Here is a 20,594-nt window from a genome sequence, read left to right on the forward strand (position 1 = left end):
TATATAGAAAGTTAGTGAGTGTTATTTCACCTTGTCAGTGCCAGGCTGTCAGGACCATGAGGATTTTGCAGGATCCTGTCTGGAGGAGATGCAAGACTTTAGCATCTAACTGTCTTTGCCTAGTTGCAAGTTTTCACTGAGGCATAGTTGCACTGGTGGGTTTTGGGACTCTTAAGATGACTCTGGAATACAAAATTGAATGTAAAATATCCTTGTGTCACCCAGAACTCCTCGGTTCTGCATTGCAAGGAGCGTATGTTTGCCTCAGTCTCTTGAGTCAGTCCCTGCAACTTGTGGAGACCCACATGGCCAACCAGATACTCGTTTGTGTTGACAGTATAGAGCCAGAAGCTTGAGGGGAAGCGACCTAGCAGCTCCTCTCCCCAGGGAAGCTGCGGCATCCGATGCGTGTTAGCCAGGCCGGTGTGAAGACCCCCAGGAAGCAAGCCGACCATCCTTTTTTCCATCCTGCTGTAATAAGGCAAGGGTACCACCTGCTCCTGATAGCCACAGATATACCCCAGAAAAAAATAAGCTGGACAAGGCAGACGTGAGGCTCCACGTTCACTAGGGTGCTTATGAACAAATATTCAGATTTTACAAACTCCTAAACTAAAAGATACAAGTTTTTCACAGCCCTACAGGTTTATAGGAAAATGGGGAGAGGGTTTTCTCTTCATGCAAATAAGGCATTCCTTAAAATAGGAGCAGCAGAAGAAAAAAAGACTTAGCATTAGAAACCTATTCTCCAGAAGGAGTAAATGGATGAAATAGGCAAGTGTTAGGTGCCATTGAGCAGCTGAATACGATGTATAAATGATGTAAGATTGATTCCAAACCAAACCTCACAAACTTTAGGAAAGTTTGACTCCGAACTTGGTAGCTCTAGCTTGTAACTGAACATAATGCAGGTTGAAATCAATGATGGCAGTTTATTGGCACTTTTGCATTTCTGTGAATTAAATGAACCTTTTTGTGTTCACAGGACAGAAAAGGAGTTAAACTGAATATTTGCAGGGTAGTAAGTTAGAATTTGAAACATTGCTGCAGTGAAAATTAACTTGATCCAATTTTCTTTAGCAAAGCGTGGTTTGGATTTGAGAAATAAAGGACTATAGGGTAAGGCAGCAGTAATTTAGTTCTCTGATTGACAAAGTTGCTCAGTGAGTCATTGAACCAGATCCCACCAGTATTGATTAAAATAGATTTCATTATCTCCTGATGAGCTGTGCTGGTGACTGTGATGGTACATTTCTTCATTGCATTAACCAAAAGTTTGAGGGAATTCCTTGTGATAAATCTAGAATTGTAGGTAAACATGCAGCAATAACCAAGACGACCTCACCCTGCTCCAATTATGTTAGATACTTTGTTTTATTGCCAGGTGAAATAGTAGAGTAACAAAATAACATAGTTTACATCTGAGATGAGTAACCTTTTATTTACAAATTTGCTTGTCAAGCTTTAAGTCAGAAGACAAGGAGATTCTTAAGACTTAAAACAGTGATTCTCCAGTTCCCACCGTGTTTATGCTAAGCTTTTCTCTGGATTGAATTTTTGCTTGCAAATGACAAAATTATTAGCCTCTACTTGACTATATTTAAATATGTCTGTCATGGAGTAATATAATTAAAATTGTTTCTGCTTGCATTTTTAACTTTTTCTGAAAAATTCTTCATTAGGGGCACTTTGTTTTTGTCACAGTATCAGTCATACCATTGTTTTCGTTACCTTGCACCCACGTGTTTTCAGTAAGCCATCCACAGTATCCTGGTGTCTGACAGAATTCACTTCTCTATATATTGATCTAGGAGGGATAACAAGGAAAGGGAAAGGATGTAGTATGTGACCTGCAAAGTGGAGTGTCTGTACCAAAATGGTGTTAGCCAAAGAGATTTCTGTTTCCTTACACCTTGCACAACAGGAACATAAGAGTGGGACCTGAGACTATTTGAAAGGTCAAAACATGTCTCTAGACACTCCAAAGGTATATCTGGGTATTACCAAGGATCTTGGTATTGTCATGCAGGCAGAAGTTGAGTCCAAAAGAACCCCACCTGCTTTAAGCTTAGCTTAGCAAATTAAGTTAGTATGGGTGATAGTTTAGTGCCAGATGGTGATGAACGATGATATTAGGTACCATTCAGTCTCTGTCCTTGATTTGCTGTCTGATTTGAGTCAAGCAAAATACTCTGGCTTTCAGTTTGTTTGCAAATAAAGTGATGCTTTGCAGGCATGTGATAAATTAGGTACTACAGAAATGAAGAGTGTTGTCAGGGTTAGTAAGGGAAGATAGGAACTCATGAAAAAGTCTTCATCTCAGAGAACCAAAGTCTGTGGACATTTGAATCTGTGGTTTCTGCCTGCCTACGGAAGGGTCCATTTGCAAAATTTACATTCATTTTTGGTTTTGGATTTTGAACACTCCAGGGCTTTCAGGTAGGGCCCATCTCCAGGGAAAATAAAACTTAACCATAGCCACCAACCCAAAACTGAACCATCAAGTAACCTGAACCCAAATGAGTGAGGTTAAAAAGAGTTTGGTTAACTGTCTTGTTTTGTTGCCTTTGGCTAGAAAAACAAGTGGGAGTGAGAGATGCCTTTTTAGATATTTCTGACCCAGGTTAAATTAGGACACTAAAGGTCTTGTGAGGAAGTTTCAAGGGCTGATTGGATTACTCGGATCCCAACCCAGCCCGTGGAGATGAATCCAAAGTTCCAGATGATTATTAAATTAGAAAGGGAGAGATCTTATGAGGTCTGCATCATTTCTACATACCTCCCTTAGTTCCTCATGGATAAGCACATCCAAAAGATACTCATCAACATCCCGAAGGCACACAGGCTTCTTAATCTGGTTAGCTTGTGTCTGGTTTGAATGGGAAGAACATTTTCAGAACTGAAGTCAGCCTATGGCCTTGCTTTTGGTTACCTATTTAAGGAAGAGGAATTGGGATTCTCTTAATAATGTTTCAGGACAAAGATTGTTCTGTTTTCTAGTAACACTTCACTATATTAAAAAATTCTTCCTGTCATTGGAAATCAGTCTGGTTCCCCCTTTTCATCAAATAACAGCAAGGTTTTTTTGGTTTGGGGTGTTGTTTGGATTTTTAAGTGTTTTTAAGAGTTGTTATCTGCAAAATTTAATAACAAGACAGCTTGAAAAGTATATTCTCCTTCCTGACATTCATGCTCCTTGTTTAGCTTTTACACTACATTTGTAGAAAGTGAAAGCCAGAATGTAAAACTGATTGATGCACATGCTCTCATATGCTAACAAAATGCTGCAGTTTGGGTTATGAATGCTTCAGGAGAACTCATGAAAGCAAGCAGAGCAAACAAAAAACTAGGTGTGCTTCACACACAAAGTCTCAGTGAACACTGACCTGATTATACAGGTTTGTAACTTATTTTTTTAATACAGATTTGGGATTCAGTTCAACTGAGAATGTCCCTTTAAAAAGTTTCCAAATGATGCGTGACCCATTCTGCCACCCCACCTTCTTTTCCCTGATTAGAAAAGGGAAAGGGTGTACTGAAGATAACACTGAGGATACTTTCCAAATGACCAGAGGAAAAGAAAGAACAAGGAGAAGGGATCATTAAGATGATAAATGAAAGTTAGGTTTGCTGTTATTACAGGTTATGTTGCTTTTTCTCAAGGGGAGTGAAGGGGGAGGGGATGTACCATTTCCTGTTGGAGAAACTATAATCAGCTATAGAACATTTGCAGTTTTAGGAAAAAAAGGTCCTGACTGTGCTGCTGTATGAAGATTGAAGTGGCAAAGTGAAGGTTCATATTGAAATGATAATGACTTTGTGGTGAAACGGAACACAACATGCTCTTTCCTAAGAACTTGTAGGAGGCTTAATAAAAGATGCCAAGATGTTTGTTTGCATAAAGATGATTGATGACCTCAATAAAGGCTGCAAATTGTGAAGAGAAACACATCTAAATTCATCTTAAATTTGGATTTAATCTATTCTTCTTCCTGTTATTAAGGCTAATATTCTGTTACCTAACTGGTCTTTGAAACTCTAGTTTCTCCAGAACATGGTGTAATGGGATAACTCAGTATATAAAAGTGGGACAACCAGCATAATTCTTTAGTTCTGTAGTCTCTTTCAAAGAGTATCAAAAGGAATATATTTTGGGATGGGAGGGAAACTGCATGACTAGTGTTCTTCAAGATGCCAACAATTATGCAGGAACTTTATGATTTGGAAGCTGAGCTGTTACAAGCCATCAAAAAAGAGGAAACCCCACAGCAAGGTTACCTAGAAAGTTGGTGTGCCAGAACCTCTCACACTATATTAACTACATTAGCCAAAGGAGTACATGAACACCTTTTCTGTAAACAGTGCTCTGCATGGATTTTGTGCACTTGTGCAGGTGGTTGAAGAATGGAATCTTGACTCAAAGTGGAAAATTTTAAAGATCTTTTGTTTTACTTCTTCTAATTTTCTGCTTTTCTCTGATGTGTTCAGAGTCCCCCTCTCTTTCCCACAGCCTCTTCCTAATTGAAAAAATATGTTTACCCATTTAAAGAGAAATAATACAGTTGAAACCCATATGAACCATGACAGCTGACAGAAGGCACTTGACCTCTATGAATTTTATCAGAAGTCAGGGAACAAAGAATTTTTAGACATTACAGAAGCAAGTAAAAACAAAATGTTTATAACACAACCTTTTTGGATTCCCATGTAGTTTGAGGAAGACTCATGAGGATTTCTACATTTACAAGATATCTGTAGATGTGATATAGTGCAAGGTGTTGAGCTCTGTCATCTTAGTTGCGGTGACCACTATATATTCAGATGATAAAACTGACACAATCTTACTATTTTTGAATCAAACCTGTTTGTCAGTTTCTCACACCAGCCGCAGAAGTTTGGGAAGTACAACTGGGTCCTTCTAGACTAGACTGAAAGCTTTCAAGCAACAATCCTTTTACATAGGTTTCTGGTGCTTTGTGCGTTTTCTCAGGCCTTTCTTGAAAACTGCAGTGTTTCCTTTCTGAAGGGTTTTTGGACTGCAAGGTGCAAGGTAACGGGAAAGCCTACACAGTGCAGAGAGAAGAGGTTATCTGTTCTTCTAGTTTAGGAGTGCCTTCTCCAAAACTGAAGTTTGAAATATTAAGTTTGAAATTGATTTTTAGATTACCTGTGTTAGTTCTGCTGTCCCTACTCATGCTGCTGTTGTCTTTTGGATAATATGATAAATCCATAATGTAAGAAGAAGATATTAAGAAGGCACAGCAATTTTTTTTCTATCATCAGTGCTATGCACTCTTCTTTATACGAAAAATTTAGCAACCAGGTCATGCAATGAGTATGCCAAACAAGACGTCAGTAAAGGTGATCTAAATGCCTGGCATGATTTGACACACAAAAAAAATGGACAAACACCAGTTATTCCTCATAAGTCAATTACATATCTCTTGGGCTCTCATATAAAAGCATTCTAATCAGCTGTCAAGCCAGGAAGCAGTGCAGGAAATTACCTCCATAACGTATAGGACCAGAGGCAAATTGTTTCCCAGAGTCCTCGCTGTTTGCAAACTGTCCAGATGATAGTAAATTGCAGGTCTGATCCTCTCACCCTCTCTTCCAGATATTCCAGCACTTTTCTACCAATCCTGCCTGACTCTTCAGGCATACAGTTGTAGAAGCAGTGGCTGAGTACAGAATGTCTTTGCATCCTTGGAAGGGGGGGAAAGGGTATTATAAACCGTATGACTCAAAGTCAGGTGCTTGACGACCTGATTTATTCTACATCTTTCTGGAAAGAAGAGGAAAGACATTTTCTGCTCCTCAATCAGTTAGCTTTTGAAAATTAATGAACCTGTAGTTATCCACTCATGCTGCTGAATGACCTGTTTTTATTGTACTACGCTGAGGTGCAATAAAATAAAAAAAGGCGATACTGTGAAGGAAAACTCAGAGGCCTTATTTGAATGCATAACCAAGTTTGTTTACTTTGTAAGAACAATAACAATGTAATGAATGTCTGGTGCAGAGTTAAGTACATCCTTGTGCACGTTTGATTTATGTGATCGTTTCTGGATGTTAACTCAACCATTGTTAACATAACCTCCATCATTTTTATATTCATGCTGCCTGTGGGCACGTGCTAGTGTAGCAATGTGAAAGAAATCTGAAAGAAAACTGGTAGCAGTTCCTAGTGCAGGAAACCTCTTTCCCTGAAATAACAGAGGTTGGGGTGTAGCGAGCTGTAGATCATGTTCAGGCGAGCAGATCTGTGTAACTGGAGGAACTTTGTTAGGGGAGAGAAGGCAACCATTGATTCCTGTAGCTTATTAACGTCTTGAGGGCCATGTTCAGTATCCAGACATCATCCATGGTCTGATAGTGTGTATATGTGATGTGGCTATCGAATTGCCTAAAGAAAAATGCAACCACTTTTGCTGCCTGCTAAAAACACATCAGGAGGTACGCTGTCAGCTCAGGCCACCTGTGTTTTTGAAGGCAGAAGTTAAGGTTTGTGAGGAGTGCCTATACCGACACTTTTGTAAATATGTATGTAATTCATACAATATGTTTATGTAATTCATGCAATAACTTTGTTCGGTATACAAAGAAGGGTTTCTCCACCCACTGTGCTAGGCAGTAACTCCACAGGATATGAGAATGGGCATCTTCTAAGAGATACAGATGATGCTTTTTTTTAGATAAACAAAACATTCAGAAGTTGCTACAGTGATTAAAGATAAACACAGTTCTCAAGGGAAGTTTTATGGGTATAAACAAAAGACATTCTTGTTCGTCTTTCACATTCATTTCAAAATTGCACATAATTACTAAATCCCATGTGAGCCTTGCAGCTTGTGTTCTTTAACTAGATAATATAGCATATGTTTTAGTACCCAAAGTTCTGCAATTGAAGTTCAGTGATATCTGTAATGATATTTTTGATTCATTTACTTGTAATTCAATTTAACCTAATTAGAAATAGCTATCAATAACTCTTTATGTTTCAAAGTCACTGTATGACTTAGATCAGGTGTCATCATTGAAATTTTATATTTACAATTTAAATTGAAATTTACAGTTGTCAATAAAGAAGTGGTATGTTCAGTGTGTTACTACAAGTCATTCACATAAACCCTTAATTTCATCTTAAAACTGCATCTTGATCTGTGTCATCTGGTGGATCCCATATGCTAGGAATGGCTCTTTGCTGCTGGGAGATTCAGGTGCAATTGCTGAGCTGAGGACAGAATTTAGGCATTCATTCTCAGCTGCTTCATCTTTTGCTCTTTTAATCATCCCTTTTCTTTCAACTTCATATGGCTGTGCTTTTCTTTTTTGTTTGACACTGATCTTGGGAGGGGAAAGAGAAAATGCTGATGAGATTATAATAGTTTGGGGAGTGTTGTGCTCAGAGAGGGGAAGAGTCTTACTCCAATTTTATGCAAGACACCATCATAATAAGGTACATTATTGTAGATGGCATAGTAGTCTGTTGTGGGTCATAGCAATCATCTGACAAGTCCTGTGATTCATAGACAAATCAACTATTACTGAAATGACCCGACAGATGTGATTTTAACATGATATCCTTTAAGTCAACATCCAGAGTTTGCATGTGGATAGCCTGCAGTGTGGGATTTGGGCTGTTCTGTCAAAAGCCCAACTTTGAAAATACCTTTCCTACTGTTCTTTATCAGTATTATGAACTCCTTCACTTACGAATGAAACAGATTATTGTTGAGAAATCTTTTTTGCATAATGTATCGCAATACAGTGCTCATCTGAGCAGCAAGTCATGTTTCAGAGGCACTGTCTGCTGATGATGAAATTTCAGTTGAGACCTGTGACAACCATACAGAGCAATGTGACAAAGCAGTGGCAACAAGTTTGATGGTTCAATTCAGAAAATATGTTTCACAATAACAAATTACTTATTTCTACCTGATGTGTTTGTGGTTTGGTAGATTATTTGTGCTACTGAAATAATCTGGTAATCCAAAGGATAAAATAACCACTTCTTCATAATCCAACTTACGGCTGCTTGTTGGGACTTGGGCCAAACTTTGACCTTCAGATCATCCACAGCAACTCTACGTGTGAATTTTAAAGACAGTTTAGGGAACATAGGTGGTAATTTCAGTCATCTGTCTTAAACTGAAAAAACAGATATTAACTTAGATAAAAAATTAGTTGGAGCAACTACTCATTTTTAATGTACAAAAGGGAAGTTTTCTGTACTTTAAAATTTAAACTTGTCACTTGAAAGCAGTGACAGTTTGGGGGCAAAGATGGAGTTAGGAGAGTTGGTAAGTCAAGAAACAGCTGACACGAGTTTAAAAAGTGAATTAATTTTGAGAATGTTTTGTTATCGAGGAATTAAACTGAATGTCAGCCACTTCTTAGCAGCACTATATAAATGAAAAGAAATGCGAAAACAAGTCTACCAGTTCCTCCACATGTTGCTGTCACTGGGTAACTGTTAGCACCTACATTAGTCACTCCTTCAACAGGCCATGAAATTGTACCAGCTTTTAAAATGTGTGAGAGAATTAAGGCAGGTGCTGGCACACCATAAATGAAAATCTAACCTTCAGGCTGGTACAGTAGTGACATTGTTACTGTTTGCATTCTTGAAAACACATGGCTTGTCAAGTTACAATAAAATTATTTTGTGCTTTTATATATTAAAACTCAGTGGGGTCTTTGGGCTGCCCATAAGAAGGGTGAGACTTACAGGTATAAGTAAATATATTAATTATTGATACTCAGTTTGTAAGTATGTATTTTTTGTTGTTGTTACTGACTTTGTGTCACTCAATAGCTGTTGGATTACTTAAGGAAGAAACTTGCTCCGGAAGGTGCTCACACATCTGCTGTTGGACATGTTAGAACCATCTATCATCCAAAAAAACCTTAATGACGTCTCTGAAAAACCTCTCAGAATAATAATACTCATAAAACAGCATACAGAGTCATATTTTAATTTCACAGCAGAACAAAAATGCTCAGCATTTTTTCATAAAAGGAAATAGCAGAATAGAGAGAGTCACGTTCAGTCCATGGATATTTTTCCTGAGCTCTTATTTAAACCTGAAATCCAGTTAATTGCTATGCAGCTTCTCATCTCAAGCAATCATTACTGTTCCCTAGAAGGAATGCTTAATCTTCAGTTTCTTACAAGGTTCCTCTTACAAATAAAACTGTGTTGAATCTTAATGCCTTTGAACTGAATGTCCAGTTTCTGTCCTTGCTTTTTCCAAAACTTATACCAGACTGCAAAAGGAAAACATCACAACTGTACAAGCTTCTGTTAAAAGTTCAGATGAAATTACCTAAGTCATTATCGGTTTTAGGAAGCCTGCATATTTTTCTTACTAACAATAAGGTAATTTAATTACTTTAATTACTGATTTAATCACTGTATAAAAACTGCCTTGGGTTTTGTGTCACATTTAGCCCTATATGAAAATCTCCTAATACAGCATTAGGGAATTAGAATTATCCTGGTACTGAGTGAAATGAACATATTCTGTTGTGTAAGCAGAAATGTATGTATTGCGTGAATATACTTGCTTTCCTAATTGTAGAACTAAAATATTGTCTTCATTTATAATTTGCCTTAATATGTAGGAAGGACAGCAGACAATACAATAGGATTATTAACCTATTCTTACTTCTTCCTCTCTTTTCTCTCATTTTCCAAAAGTGGGTCATACAGTTCTGCTTTCAAACTGTATTTTGAGGTCTCTTTTGGTGTCACTTTCTTGGTTTTATATCCAAGATCACCTTGTATGCTAGTGCTATGCAATTTGAATATATTCCAATGACACTCCTGTGAGGTAGCAAGGTAATGCTGTTTTCAATTGTATGTACAGCTAGGGAACAGAGGCACAGAAGAGTAAGAAAGAGCAGCTTTCCCGTACCTAACTCTGCCTAGTCATTTAGGCTGCCTCTAGACATATATCTATCACTCCCCTCAGTGACTTATATATCACCCCTCCCCAGTGACAGTCTGGATCACATTAAAGTCTGTGGCAGGCAGTGTATTGAACTCAGATCTTCCAAGTCCTACATTAGTACTCTTTTACTGGAACGTATTTCCTTTCTGAAATGAACACATGTATTATGCTGAAGTATAGGGATTTGAATACTGCTCCTTCATGTGGATTGGCAAGAAGCATGAACTTTACGTTTTTTGTATCACTATTTTAAAGTTTTTGCTATTTCTCTTATTAAATAATTGAGAATGTCATCCTTCATCTTGGGTTTCATGGTTTCTGTACTGATTGATTGGTTCTCACAGATACTACACTCTCAGGGGAAATCGGCACCAAGAAAAAAGTGAAAAGACTGTTAAGTTTCCAGAGGTATTTCCATGCGTCCCGGTTACTGCGTGGAATTGTACCACAAGCCTCTCTGTACCTACTGGATGAGGACTACCTTGGGCAAGCAAGGGTAAGACGGGTCTCCAGATCTCCATTTCCTTTACTAATATTCCAGAGAGTGTCAGTTTTGTTTCAGTCTTCAGATAAACCAATGTATGGCTGATCTTTCTTAAATGACCCATGTTATTTGCCTGCCTTACAGCAAACAGACTGTCCATTCCTCTTTTATGGTTACAGCTTTAAAGGCTTAGTCTCAAAGCAACGAGAAAATGTCTAAGTCCATTCAGCATTTTCAGATTCTGTCAACTGAAATTATAATCTGGATTTATTAAAGGATGAAGGATCCCTGGCTGAGTTACTGATTGAAGTAAGTGTAGCCTCAATACAGGATTTAGTTCATCCGCTTGAAAAAAGACAGCTGTCTCTCAACTGGTATGGAGCAGCTATTAGGCAACTCACAATAGCTCTTCCTAGCAAAGGCTAGGAAGCAGGGAACATTCACTGCAAAGAACTTCACAATAATCAAAATATAATTCTCTTATTTTGCAGCTCTTATACTTGCTTTGGCTGATATTTTCTAACAAAGGTTGCACAACTGGTGGCGTTGGGATTATGTGCCTAGGCAATTTTTATTCTCTGCAAGAGAAGATTACGTGCTGGGTGTTGGAAAGTAATTAAGAATCGAGAACTGGTTTGAATATAGACTAACTAAGGGGAGTGAACGCACATTTCATTCACACATATGCCATTGTAGGTCATACAGTTAGTCCAGACTCAGTCTCTTGACTGAACTGATGTAGCTGTAAAAGCACTGGGTATGGTGGTAATGATAGATTCTTTTTGTGGCTTAGCGGGCTTCAGAGAAGCACTGTGCCTAAGTTTATAAAAGCTATTCCTGTGTATTGGTTTGTTTAGCAAAATGTAATTTATATTCACCATAAGAGCTAAGATTGTGTTTTACTGTAATAAAAACCTAAGAGAATTTGTAGTGAATTGATTTGGGGACATGAAAGAACAATAAAAAAGTTGTGCAGTAAAAGGGAATGTTTTCATAATATTTTGTTTTATATTATTCCATGTTTTGAGCTCCATTTAGAAGGTATTTTTAGTGTCAAGTTCAAAACCTCCTCAGTTAAAAGTGCAAATGGTATTCTATACAGTATAGCTAAATTTGGTTCTTGATGTCTGATATTTCAACTACGTCTCTATAGATTTCCCAAACAAAACTTTAAAGCTGCAGCAATCAATCCAGTGATTGATTAACATGGAATAATAATTTAAATTTGCTTTAGTTTGACATACCAGTCATTTGCCTTTTCATATTTGTTTTTTCTAGCATATGCTATCCAAAGTGGGGATGTGGGATTTTGACATTTTCTTGTTTGACCGCTTGACAAATGGTAAGTGATTTTTAAAAAGTTTTTATTTTACTATCTCTCATATATGACTATTCTAAAAAAACCTAATTAATTAATTGCTAAAAGTTTCCAGTTTAGATTACTGAAAAGAAATTGGATGCAGTTAACTTCTCTTAAAATCATATCCTTGAACATTTTCCTGAACTATAGGATAATGTTTAAAGTATGTTTTTGTATTAATCTAATCTCCTACATTTGTTATGGTCACCTTTTCAAGGAGGTGTTTTAGTTTGCTTTACCTGGGAAATTTTAAAGGTACTTTAAGTATACCTATTAGATACACTGGTCTGTAAGTCCAGACCTCCATAATCTGTCACTTTCTATCAACATGAAATACCTTTAACTGAAGATACCCTTGCTTCTGTTCAGCAGCAAAAATTAGGAGATTCATTAGGATGGTAAAAATCTGTGAAATGTTTTGTCTAAATGTATACCTGTAACAACACACACACCCCCCAATGCCTAGGCAATACCTCTCGACCAGGTAACTGCCAAAGAGGGTCGTGATCACACCTTTCTCCTTTCTGTATTGCTCATAGGAATGAGATCCCTTATTCCTCACCCCCAGTCTAATTAGGTTTGGCTGGGGCAGAAGGTGTAGAAAAACATTGGTTTGGAGGGTAATTCAGCTGAGTGACTGGCAGTGAAGAGTGGAAAGGACTGCAAGGGAAGCAGAAGCATAATTCTTCTAAATTACCTTTCTGCGCCCCTGCTCAGTAGTCAAGGCCAAATAAGTTTTCATGTCCTCTTCGTACATATATTTATTTTCTTTCCTGAGTTACATTAAATAAGAAAAGACTCCCTTCAAACATTGTTTATGTGTTGTATGGGTTGGTTGGTTGGGGGGGGGGGCGTTTCTAACTTTTCTGGAAACATTGCTGCTGAATTATGCAGTGCAAACTTTTTTAAATACTCTGTGTATGTATAGTTGATCGTATAATACTGGTTGGGCTCAATTTTGCCAGTGTTCCCAGTATTGGATTCACAGTAAGGCCAACATAACATTACAATGGGACTTGAGACCATAAATGCTGCACCTCATTTTTCCTGTCTACATTGTCATTATGAGATGCAATTGTACCTGAGCTAGATACGTGGGTTAATTACATGTTTGTACAGCCATGTGTAAAATACAAAATTTAATTACAAATGGCTGATTTCTCAGTAATTAATTAATTAGTACAGTATGGCAAACTGAAGTGGCAGAAAAGCCATTCTCCTTTCTGTCATTTCTGGAGGTAGACCTGGATTATGAAGATGATGTGGTTCTCAGACAAGCCTGTCAAAAGATTTCCAGTTAAAGCCATATCAATTCACCTTCTGTGTCATGTTGAAACGGCAAATGTGACTTTATGGTGTCAAGACACAGGAATGGCACTCCACACAGCCATACCATCAAATCTTGATTGTATACAGGAGTGATTTATATAGGCTACTTTTGAGTATATGGGTGTCATCTAAGCTCGTATGGTAGGAGCTAAGGTGATAGGAGCTGACTGATAGGAAATTACTGAGATTTTTAGTCTTGCTTGTTTATAACTACATGTCAAGGGAATCTAAGAGTTGTTCCTTTCTGCTTTTAGGAAACAGTCTCGTAACACTGCTTTGTCACCTCTTCAATGTGCATGGACTTATTCACCATTTCCAGTTAGATATGGTTACATTACACAGGTTTTTAGGTAAGTGCTCACCTCAAAGCCATCTTTAAATGCAGTTTACAGCTTAAGTAGGGGCATCAAAGAAGGCACTGCCTTGGTCTGCATATCTATGTAAAATCATGATGTTGTTGCAAATATTTCAGTAAAATATTTCTGTGATATATATTAGCATACAATTTACAGACACTCAGGTACTTGGTTCAGTACCTATTAAGTCAATGGAGGGACTTCAAAAGGCTCTGCATTGTGCTGAAGCATCCCAGTACCACAATTGCATTGGTGATTTAAAAAAAAAGTATGTCGTGCAGAGATGTCGCCGGCCGAGTAGGCCCACACAGACAGACAGACATTGCAGAACCTACCCATGCACAGTACAATTGTGGTGCAGTGTAATTATTTTAGTGAGTAATAGACCACTGAGACCCAGGGCAGTTAAAAGCTTATGTGCAAAATTTAACAAATTATATCAAGCTGTCTGCACTGAATAGTGTTGATGAAAGCCCCTGCTGCTGTTACTGCCAACAGAAGTATTAGCCCCATGCTGTCAGTGAACCAAAAGAAGAAATTGGCCAAAATCAATTACTTTTTGCATCATGTTTTGAATGCAGCTGAATGCCGGGTTGTTAGGCTGTCAGGCGGAGTTTCCAAGGCAGGGTCTCTTCTTTAAGAGTGCCTAATTGTCGCATCTGGAAAGCATTCTTCCGGTGTGGAGACAGACAAAATCTCCCCGAAATCTCCCCGCCGTTTCTAGCTCCTGCGGGCAGCCATGAAGTGGACGCTCAGATAATTAGAGCTAGTGGTACTCAGGGTTTAAAGGATTACCCACTGTAACTCCAGATGCTTGTGGAGCTGGAAACGAACTGAAGGCTAGGACTTTCTTTGGCGTTCCCCATGCTGGCGACGAGTGCCATGGGAAATTTGCCCATTACCTTTCTGTTTGATTGATTTGATAGTGTCTAAGAGAGCGCTTTGGGCAAGATCAAGGGCAGCTTCCAGTGTCCACGTGGTGTTGCCCCGAGACCACCTAATGGTGCAGGCACTGCTGCAAGGAACAGATGAGTGTGAAGCACGCACCTCGATGATTTTCTGTGCGAGTGAAAGCTGAGAGTTAGAAGGTTGGTGCTCCTGGTCCAGCTGGACCAGTTCCAGCACTGCAAACTAAAACAAGAGGGACTGGTATTTTGAAATGAACACACAGATGTGACTAAATTTATCACAGACGATTTTGCTCTGAATACCCCAATGCTGTATCTTTTGATTCTCTGCCTGGAGGACATAGGAATGCCTTTGACGGTAGTTAGTCACTCAAATAACAAATGATGCCAGGATATCAAGGCCTCACCCCCTGCTGCTGTAAAATAGGTGGTACTGCCTTAATGACATATTACTCCCCTATGACAGCAGCCTAAATAATTACACTCCGTTGTGGATAAATTTGCCTCTCTTCCTTATTTATTTTATTCCTGAATGAGAGCCTTCACTAAGGCAAGAAAGAGTTGATTTATGAACTAGACCCAGTATATCCCCTTGGGCCTCACAAATCCTTTCATGCATTTTTTTCTCTAAAGGTATCCCAATAAGAGCACCAGTCTAAGTAAGCTACAGCTATTTGAAGAAATTCCTTAGGCAGCTGTCTGTAAAACCTCAGATTGTATTTTAAATCCAGTTCCCACTTGTGGCCATGGCATTCAGAGACAAAAGGATCTTTGTTTTCTGTTTTGGTTCCCAGTTATGGTCCAAGAAGATTACCATAGCCAAAACCCATACCACAATGCTGTCCATGCTGCTGATGTCACACAAGCTATGCACTGCTATCTGAGGGAGCCCAAGGTAATGACAACCTTTCACACTGATGTTGCTTTCAGATAATTCTCAAATTTTTTTTCCCAGGATTGAAAAAAAAAAAAAAGCTATTTTTAGATAGCGGAAAATGATTGCTTGCTTGAAGTCAGCAATGAATCGGTACCAGAGTCAGCTACAGATTACAGACATTTCAAACAAGCTAGCGGAGTCACTTCTCATCATGCAGACAATGTATCAAAGTGCTGTTGTATGAGCTCCAGCCACCCACCAGTGGCTGCCGTCCTCCCATCAAAGCCAGCAGAAGGCAACGCGTGCCCGTGCCTCGGTCACCTCGGGGCATAAGCCCCTCACATCAATATTTCAAAATACCAAGTTAGGCAGTGCAACACCAGAAAAGGGGAAACTGGTCCCTTGGACTGGGTCTGTTGGCAGGGTCTCCTCTGCGCCAGCAAACAGCAGCTTTTGACTGCTGGAGCAAGCCCTCGGCGTGAGGGTGTGATGTTGCTTTATGCATTACTGGAAGGAAGGCACTGTAATGCTGAGCCACAGTGTAAGAATATAAGTAATCTTTCCTGGGTTGACTTAAATGAAAGGAAGTTCTGCTAGAATTAGCAAATTGTTAGACCAGAATATAGCAATGGTAGGTGAGGATAGGAGCAGGCCCCAGCTTTCCTGTATTTCCATCTCCTGCAAGATCTGCAAGTCCCTTCTGTCTGGAAGTGCGGAGGACAGCCAACATCCAGAATCCATACCACACTGCTCTTCATTTCTCATCTCAGGATGCTTCTTTCAGCTCGTAGACCTGTACCCTGTTGGGCTGGTGATAACTACCTCACTCTCAGAAATAGAAAATGCTAAGAATTCCTATTTTTTTTCCAGTGATAACAAAATTTGCTTCTGAATGATAAGCTGTAGAGAAGAAAAAAATCTGGGCAGGTTTTCCGACTTGGATGTCTGAAGTTAGAAAGGGAAATTATGGTCTCTAATAAAATACCTATATTTGAACTGAGATATCTAATAGCCAAGTTTGAAATCTCAAAAATTTATAAACTCTGCATTTTACAACACAGTGCTGTGCTAGAAAAATGAAGCCTGATGTATTGTTGGTATTACTAAATACTGTGTGAAGCAGAGCTCTTATTGTGTATGCTGATGTATGCCAACCTGCTAGTATACTTACTTACTTTTTAAAACTGAATCTTTTAGACTCTGCTCAAGCATTTCTGTAACAACCATCCTTATATTGCCATGAATGATGAAGAGATAAGAAATACAAACTGTAATAAAATATGAGTATATAGTCTGATATCTTTATAGATGTTTGTTCAATAGTCACCTTAAAACCGTTGTTCACATATTATTTATTTTGTATTTGACATTTGTGTACAAATGCCTACAAACCTGAGCAATGCCATGATGTCAGCTGGTTTGTTTATTTGCCAAAAGAAAAAAAAAAGTGTTTACTGTTCATGTTCTTGTTGTGATTAACGCATGTGATTCAGCTTGCCAACTTCCTCACCCCATCGGACATCATGCTCGGACTGCTAGCTGCTGCAGCTCATGACGTGGATCATCCAGGGGTCAACCAACCCTTTCTAATCAAAACTAAACACCACCTTGCCAGCCTGTACCAGGTAAAACTGCTCATCAAGTTGATAATATGTAAAATGGTGTCAAGGAGAGTCTAAGCAATTTGCAGTGAACTTTAATGCCAAAATCTGGCAGCTGGGAGGATGTTGATCAAATCAACCTGCACTTTAGAGTCTGGACAATTGCAGTTAAGCTCCTTACTGAGCGTCTCTTCCTACAGCAAAGCTGATGCACATGAGAAAAAAGGTGGAAATGTCAGCTTTTTTGAGGACATTTAAGTCAAATCAGTTGCCTGGGTTATTTCTGCTGTAGATCATCTGGGGTAAGGAACTGTGGGTAGGAGATTTAAAATCACAGTGAGACAATTTGTACTTCATCTTCCTTCAGTGAGCAAGTAAGCAGCAGGCATGTTGTAAATTGGAGTTGCATTAAAAGAAACTTTTGCTTCATGTGGCTCTAGTAAAATTAAACACTTAATGAATACTTCAGTTTAAAAAAAGAAAAATAGAAGATAGAGGAAACCAAAGGAAAAGTTGTAGATATTTACAGAAACGTGTCTAGAGATAAAAAGAAAGAACTTAAAAACAGCCACTGTAGGTCACACCACAGGCTGTCTAGACCAGTATCCTGTTTCTAAGAGCAGCCAGTAAAAGATCTCAGAGAGAAACATAAGCCTGGGATAAGTACAGAGTTGTCCTTCACCTGGTATACATCCTCCCAGCTCTGGCAAGCAGTAGTAGAATACTTCCTGAAACAAAAACACAGACCTTCTTGTTCAATAACTACCAATGAACCCATCCTGCCCTGATTTTTGTGGTTCTTTTTGAACATATTTGTAGTTCCGGCCCATGGCAACCACTGTAGCTCTGGATTTTGTCTACAACTGTCTTATGTGTATAAACTTTGCATGTATGTGTACTTCATTATATATGCACATCTCTATTCTTTAAGACACATGCTGGAGCAATGATGTAAATCATTTTGGTTGCACTAAGTGTAATTCATAGCTAATAAATGGAGATGGTACTGTTTTCTAGCATTTGAAAGAGTCAACTTCAGCCTTTGTAATAAGGGGTCAGAAACAGAATATCCCAAGTTAAAAATTAATCTAACTGAAGAAGACTCACTAATAGCTACGTACCTTTCTACACATACTTAGCAAATCGAGAGTTTGCTGTGATGTGCTTACTACTTGAAAAGAGATTCTTGTTTTCCCCTACTCAAGCAACGTTTGGGTTTTCCTATAAGAAGTGGATTGTGTAACAGTACAGCTGTCCTGCCCCGAGATATGGGACGGGCAGGACTGTGGCTGCCCCAGCCAGGGCACAGTGATGCTCAGACACTTCATACTTTGTGACTGGCCTCGTCACAAGCTGATGCAGCTTATTAAGTCATACCCATAGGTGTCCGGTGCATTTTGCTCCAGTCTTTTCTAAATGTCAGGCCAGCTGAGTGGGGAGGGAGAAAAGCCAGGGACTAAGCCAGGGGACTTTGGGAAGGTTATGTTAAGGATCCTTTGAAGAGGAGTGGCTAGAGCCGTTCCACAAAAACCCTTGTCCTATGAAAAGGTATAAACAACTCCTTCTCAAATTAATAGTGGGAAACAGTAATATATAATTAGGTTGAAAATTCAGGCTAATCTGAAAGAAATGTAGCTAAAATAAAATATTAGTGTCTTGGAGAGGTGGTTTCTGCTCAGCTAACTGGGCTTGACTGTTCTTTCAAATGTTGGTTAGAAAAGGCAGTGACAATACAGAAAAGGCAATCCTTCAACAGCAAATGTGATTTTTAAGTATCCTGTTTAGTATCCTGTTTCACTGGCAAGTTTGACTGACTTATTTCATCTGAAATTGATCCCAGATTGTTTCCAAAGATTTCAGTAGTATACAATACATGGATGCCAATAAAAATAACAATGCTGTAAAAAAGTTTCGCTGAAAACATTTTTAGTCAAAAGTGAATAGTCTTTAAAACAATAAATTATATTCCTCTCAAGATTAGTACTTTAACATGTGCTTGAAACTGAAACAAAAAGGTTCTAGGTTTTCGGTTTTTAAGTAGCAGAGCCACAGAACTGCTGTGACTAATCAGAAAAATGATCAAACAAAAGTAAGTAACTTTTAACATAGCTGGTAGGCATCTGTCACTGAGACAGTAGTAGCTGAGACTAAGGGTTATCTGTTTATGGCGTCTCTTTGCTCTTGATTGTTTGTACATTTAAATTAGAACTTTACATTTGAATTATCTGAAAAAAAGGTTTTACAAAACAAGGTCAGTCAGTATTTGACAAAGATGCAAAGTCTGAAGTGTATATATGAGGAGAATCATGTTTCAGGAAGATAGGTGTCATCACCAAGGAGTTCAGAACTTTCAATATTTATTTTCAAGCTAAATCCATATCTTACGATGCAAGACATTTTTTTTGTAATCTAATTTCCACAAGAGTCTATTCCATGTGAGGCACCATAATTTTCCACCAAAAATGAAAAAGTGCCTCATTCAAGTCTCCAGCATTACAAAGACAGTTGAGAGTATAGAAGGTGATAGCAGGGATCTGGAGGTCACTTGTTTCTCCTGTGGGGAGCACAACAGCTTTCCTTGTTATGTGATGCAGACTTTGCTTCTAGCTTTCACTGGCCATTAAAATGAAAAATAAAAGTTTTATTCTTGCTTGATAATCATTGTCTTAGGTCTCTCTAGTCTTAAAAGTCACAATTAACTCAAATTCTGGTTGATATGTTTGTCGTATCGAACATTATTTCTGCTTCTTTTGATTGAAAGCAGCATACAATTCAAGGTTGCTCAGCCAGATGATACAATCCCGCCTTGTAGTTATCCAAAACTCCACATGAAACCTAACACCAGAAAAAGTCATACTGCTTTTTTTTTTAAAAAAAAAGAAACTCTATTTTACTGAAAATTATTTACGAATTTCCTAAGAAAACGAATGGCATTGATTTAAATAAAATGTTATTTTTTAACTTCAGTAATAGAGAGTTGAGATCTGTCTTTATCTGGCTCTTAAATGAAGCGTAATAATTTAGAAGTCTGGAATGATCACATACAACATCTGTAGTACAAAACAGATTTCAGAAATACATGAAAGAACACTTTACAACTTTAATATAGATGTATATAAACTAGAATTAGGAAAATATGTATTGGGCATCAGTTATGACAGTTCTACTTTGCAGTCTTCCTTAAAAGTACCATTTCTAATTAAAGTGTCATTTTCAGGTATTTAACATTGTGTAGTTAAACCAACTGCTCAATAACTAAGAATAGATGACCAGACTGAAAGAAATTTAGATCCCCTTCGACTCCGAATTAAAATTGAAGTTTTTCTCTGCATCTAGTTAATAGCAAGTCTTCCTCTCTTCAATTTATTATTCTTTTCCAAATGAGTATGTCAAATGCAGTGGTTTGAATGGCTCAGGGAAAGTCACAGCTTGGAGACTTTGTGATAGTCTAAATAAAAAAACCAGGGTTTTTCCTCGCAGTCCTGAAGTCTGTGTTACAGCAATCCACGAGTTTCAGGCAGTAGGTGTGACAGACGCTTCCTATCATGCAGCCTTTAAAACAAAGCTGTGCTGGTCAGTTTTTAAAAAAAAAAAAAAAAAAGTTAGGGGAAGCAGAGCTGAGAACCCCAGTCTGCAAGCCAGTACATAGACTTTTCCCTGCATGGGTTATCTCCCCACCAGCCTAGGCAATCAGGTAGCTCATGGCAATTAGTCTTAATAAGG

The 20,594-nt window shown here is 38.4% G+C and overlaps 1 protein-coding gene across 2 annotated transcripts in view; it reads left to right on the plus strand.

The window, feature by feature from the left end:
• The window catches only part of PDE7B (phosphodiesterase 7B), a 183,238-nt gene that overhangs the window by 148,310 nt on the left and 14,334 nt on the right, over positions 1-20,594 (plus strand). For both annotated transcript variants that reach the window (XM_052784442.1, XM_052784441.1), the window contains 5 exons: positions 10,301-10,452; positions 11,719-11,782; positions 13,384-13,479; positions 15,188-15,288; positions 16,764-16,895. In XM_052784442.1, coding sequence (XP_052640402.1) covers positions 10,301-10,452; positions 11,719-11,782; positions 13,384-13,479; positions 15,188-15,288; positions 16,764-16,895 — 545 coding nt within the window. The remainder of the gene's footprint in view (positions 1-10,300; positions 10,453-11,718; positions 11,783-13,383; positions 13,480-15,187; positions 15,289-16,763; positions 16,896-20,594) is intronic.

The sequence above is a fragment of the Harpia harpyja genome, chromosome 4, assembly GCF_026419915.1.
Source record: "Harpia harpyja isolate bHarHar1 chromosome 4, bHarHar1 primary haplotype, whole genome shotgun sequence".
Classification (NCBI taxonomy): domain Eukaryota; kingdom Metazoa; phylum Chordata; class Aves; order Accipitriformes; family Accipitridae; genus Harpia; species Harpia harpyja.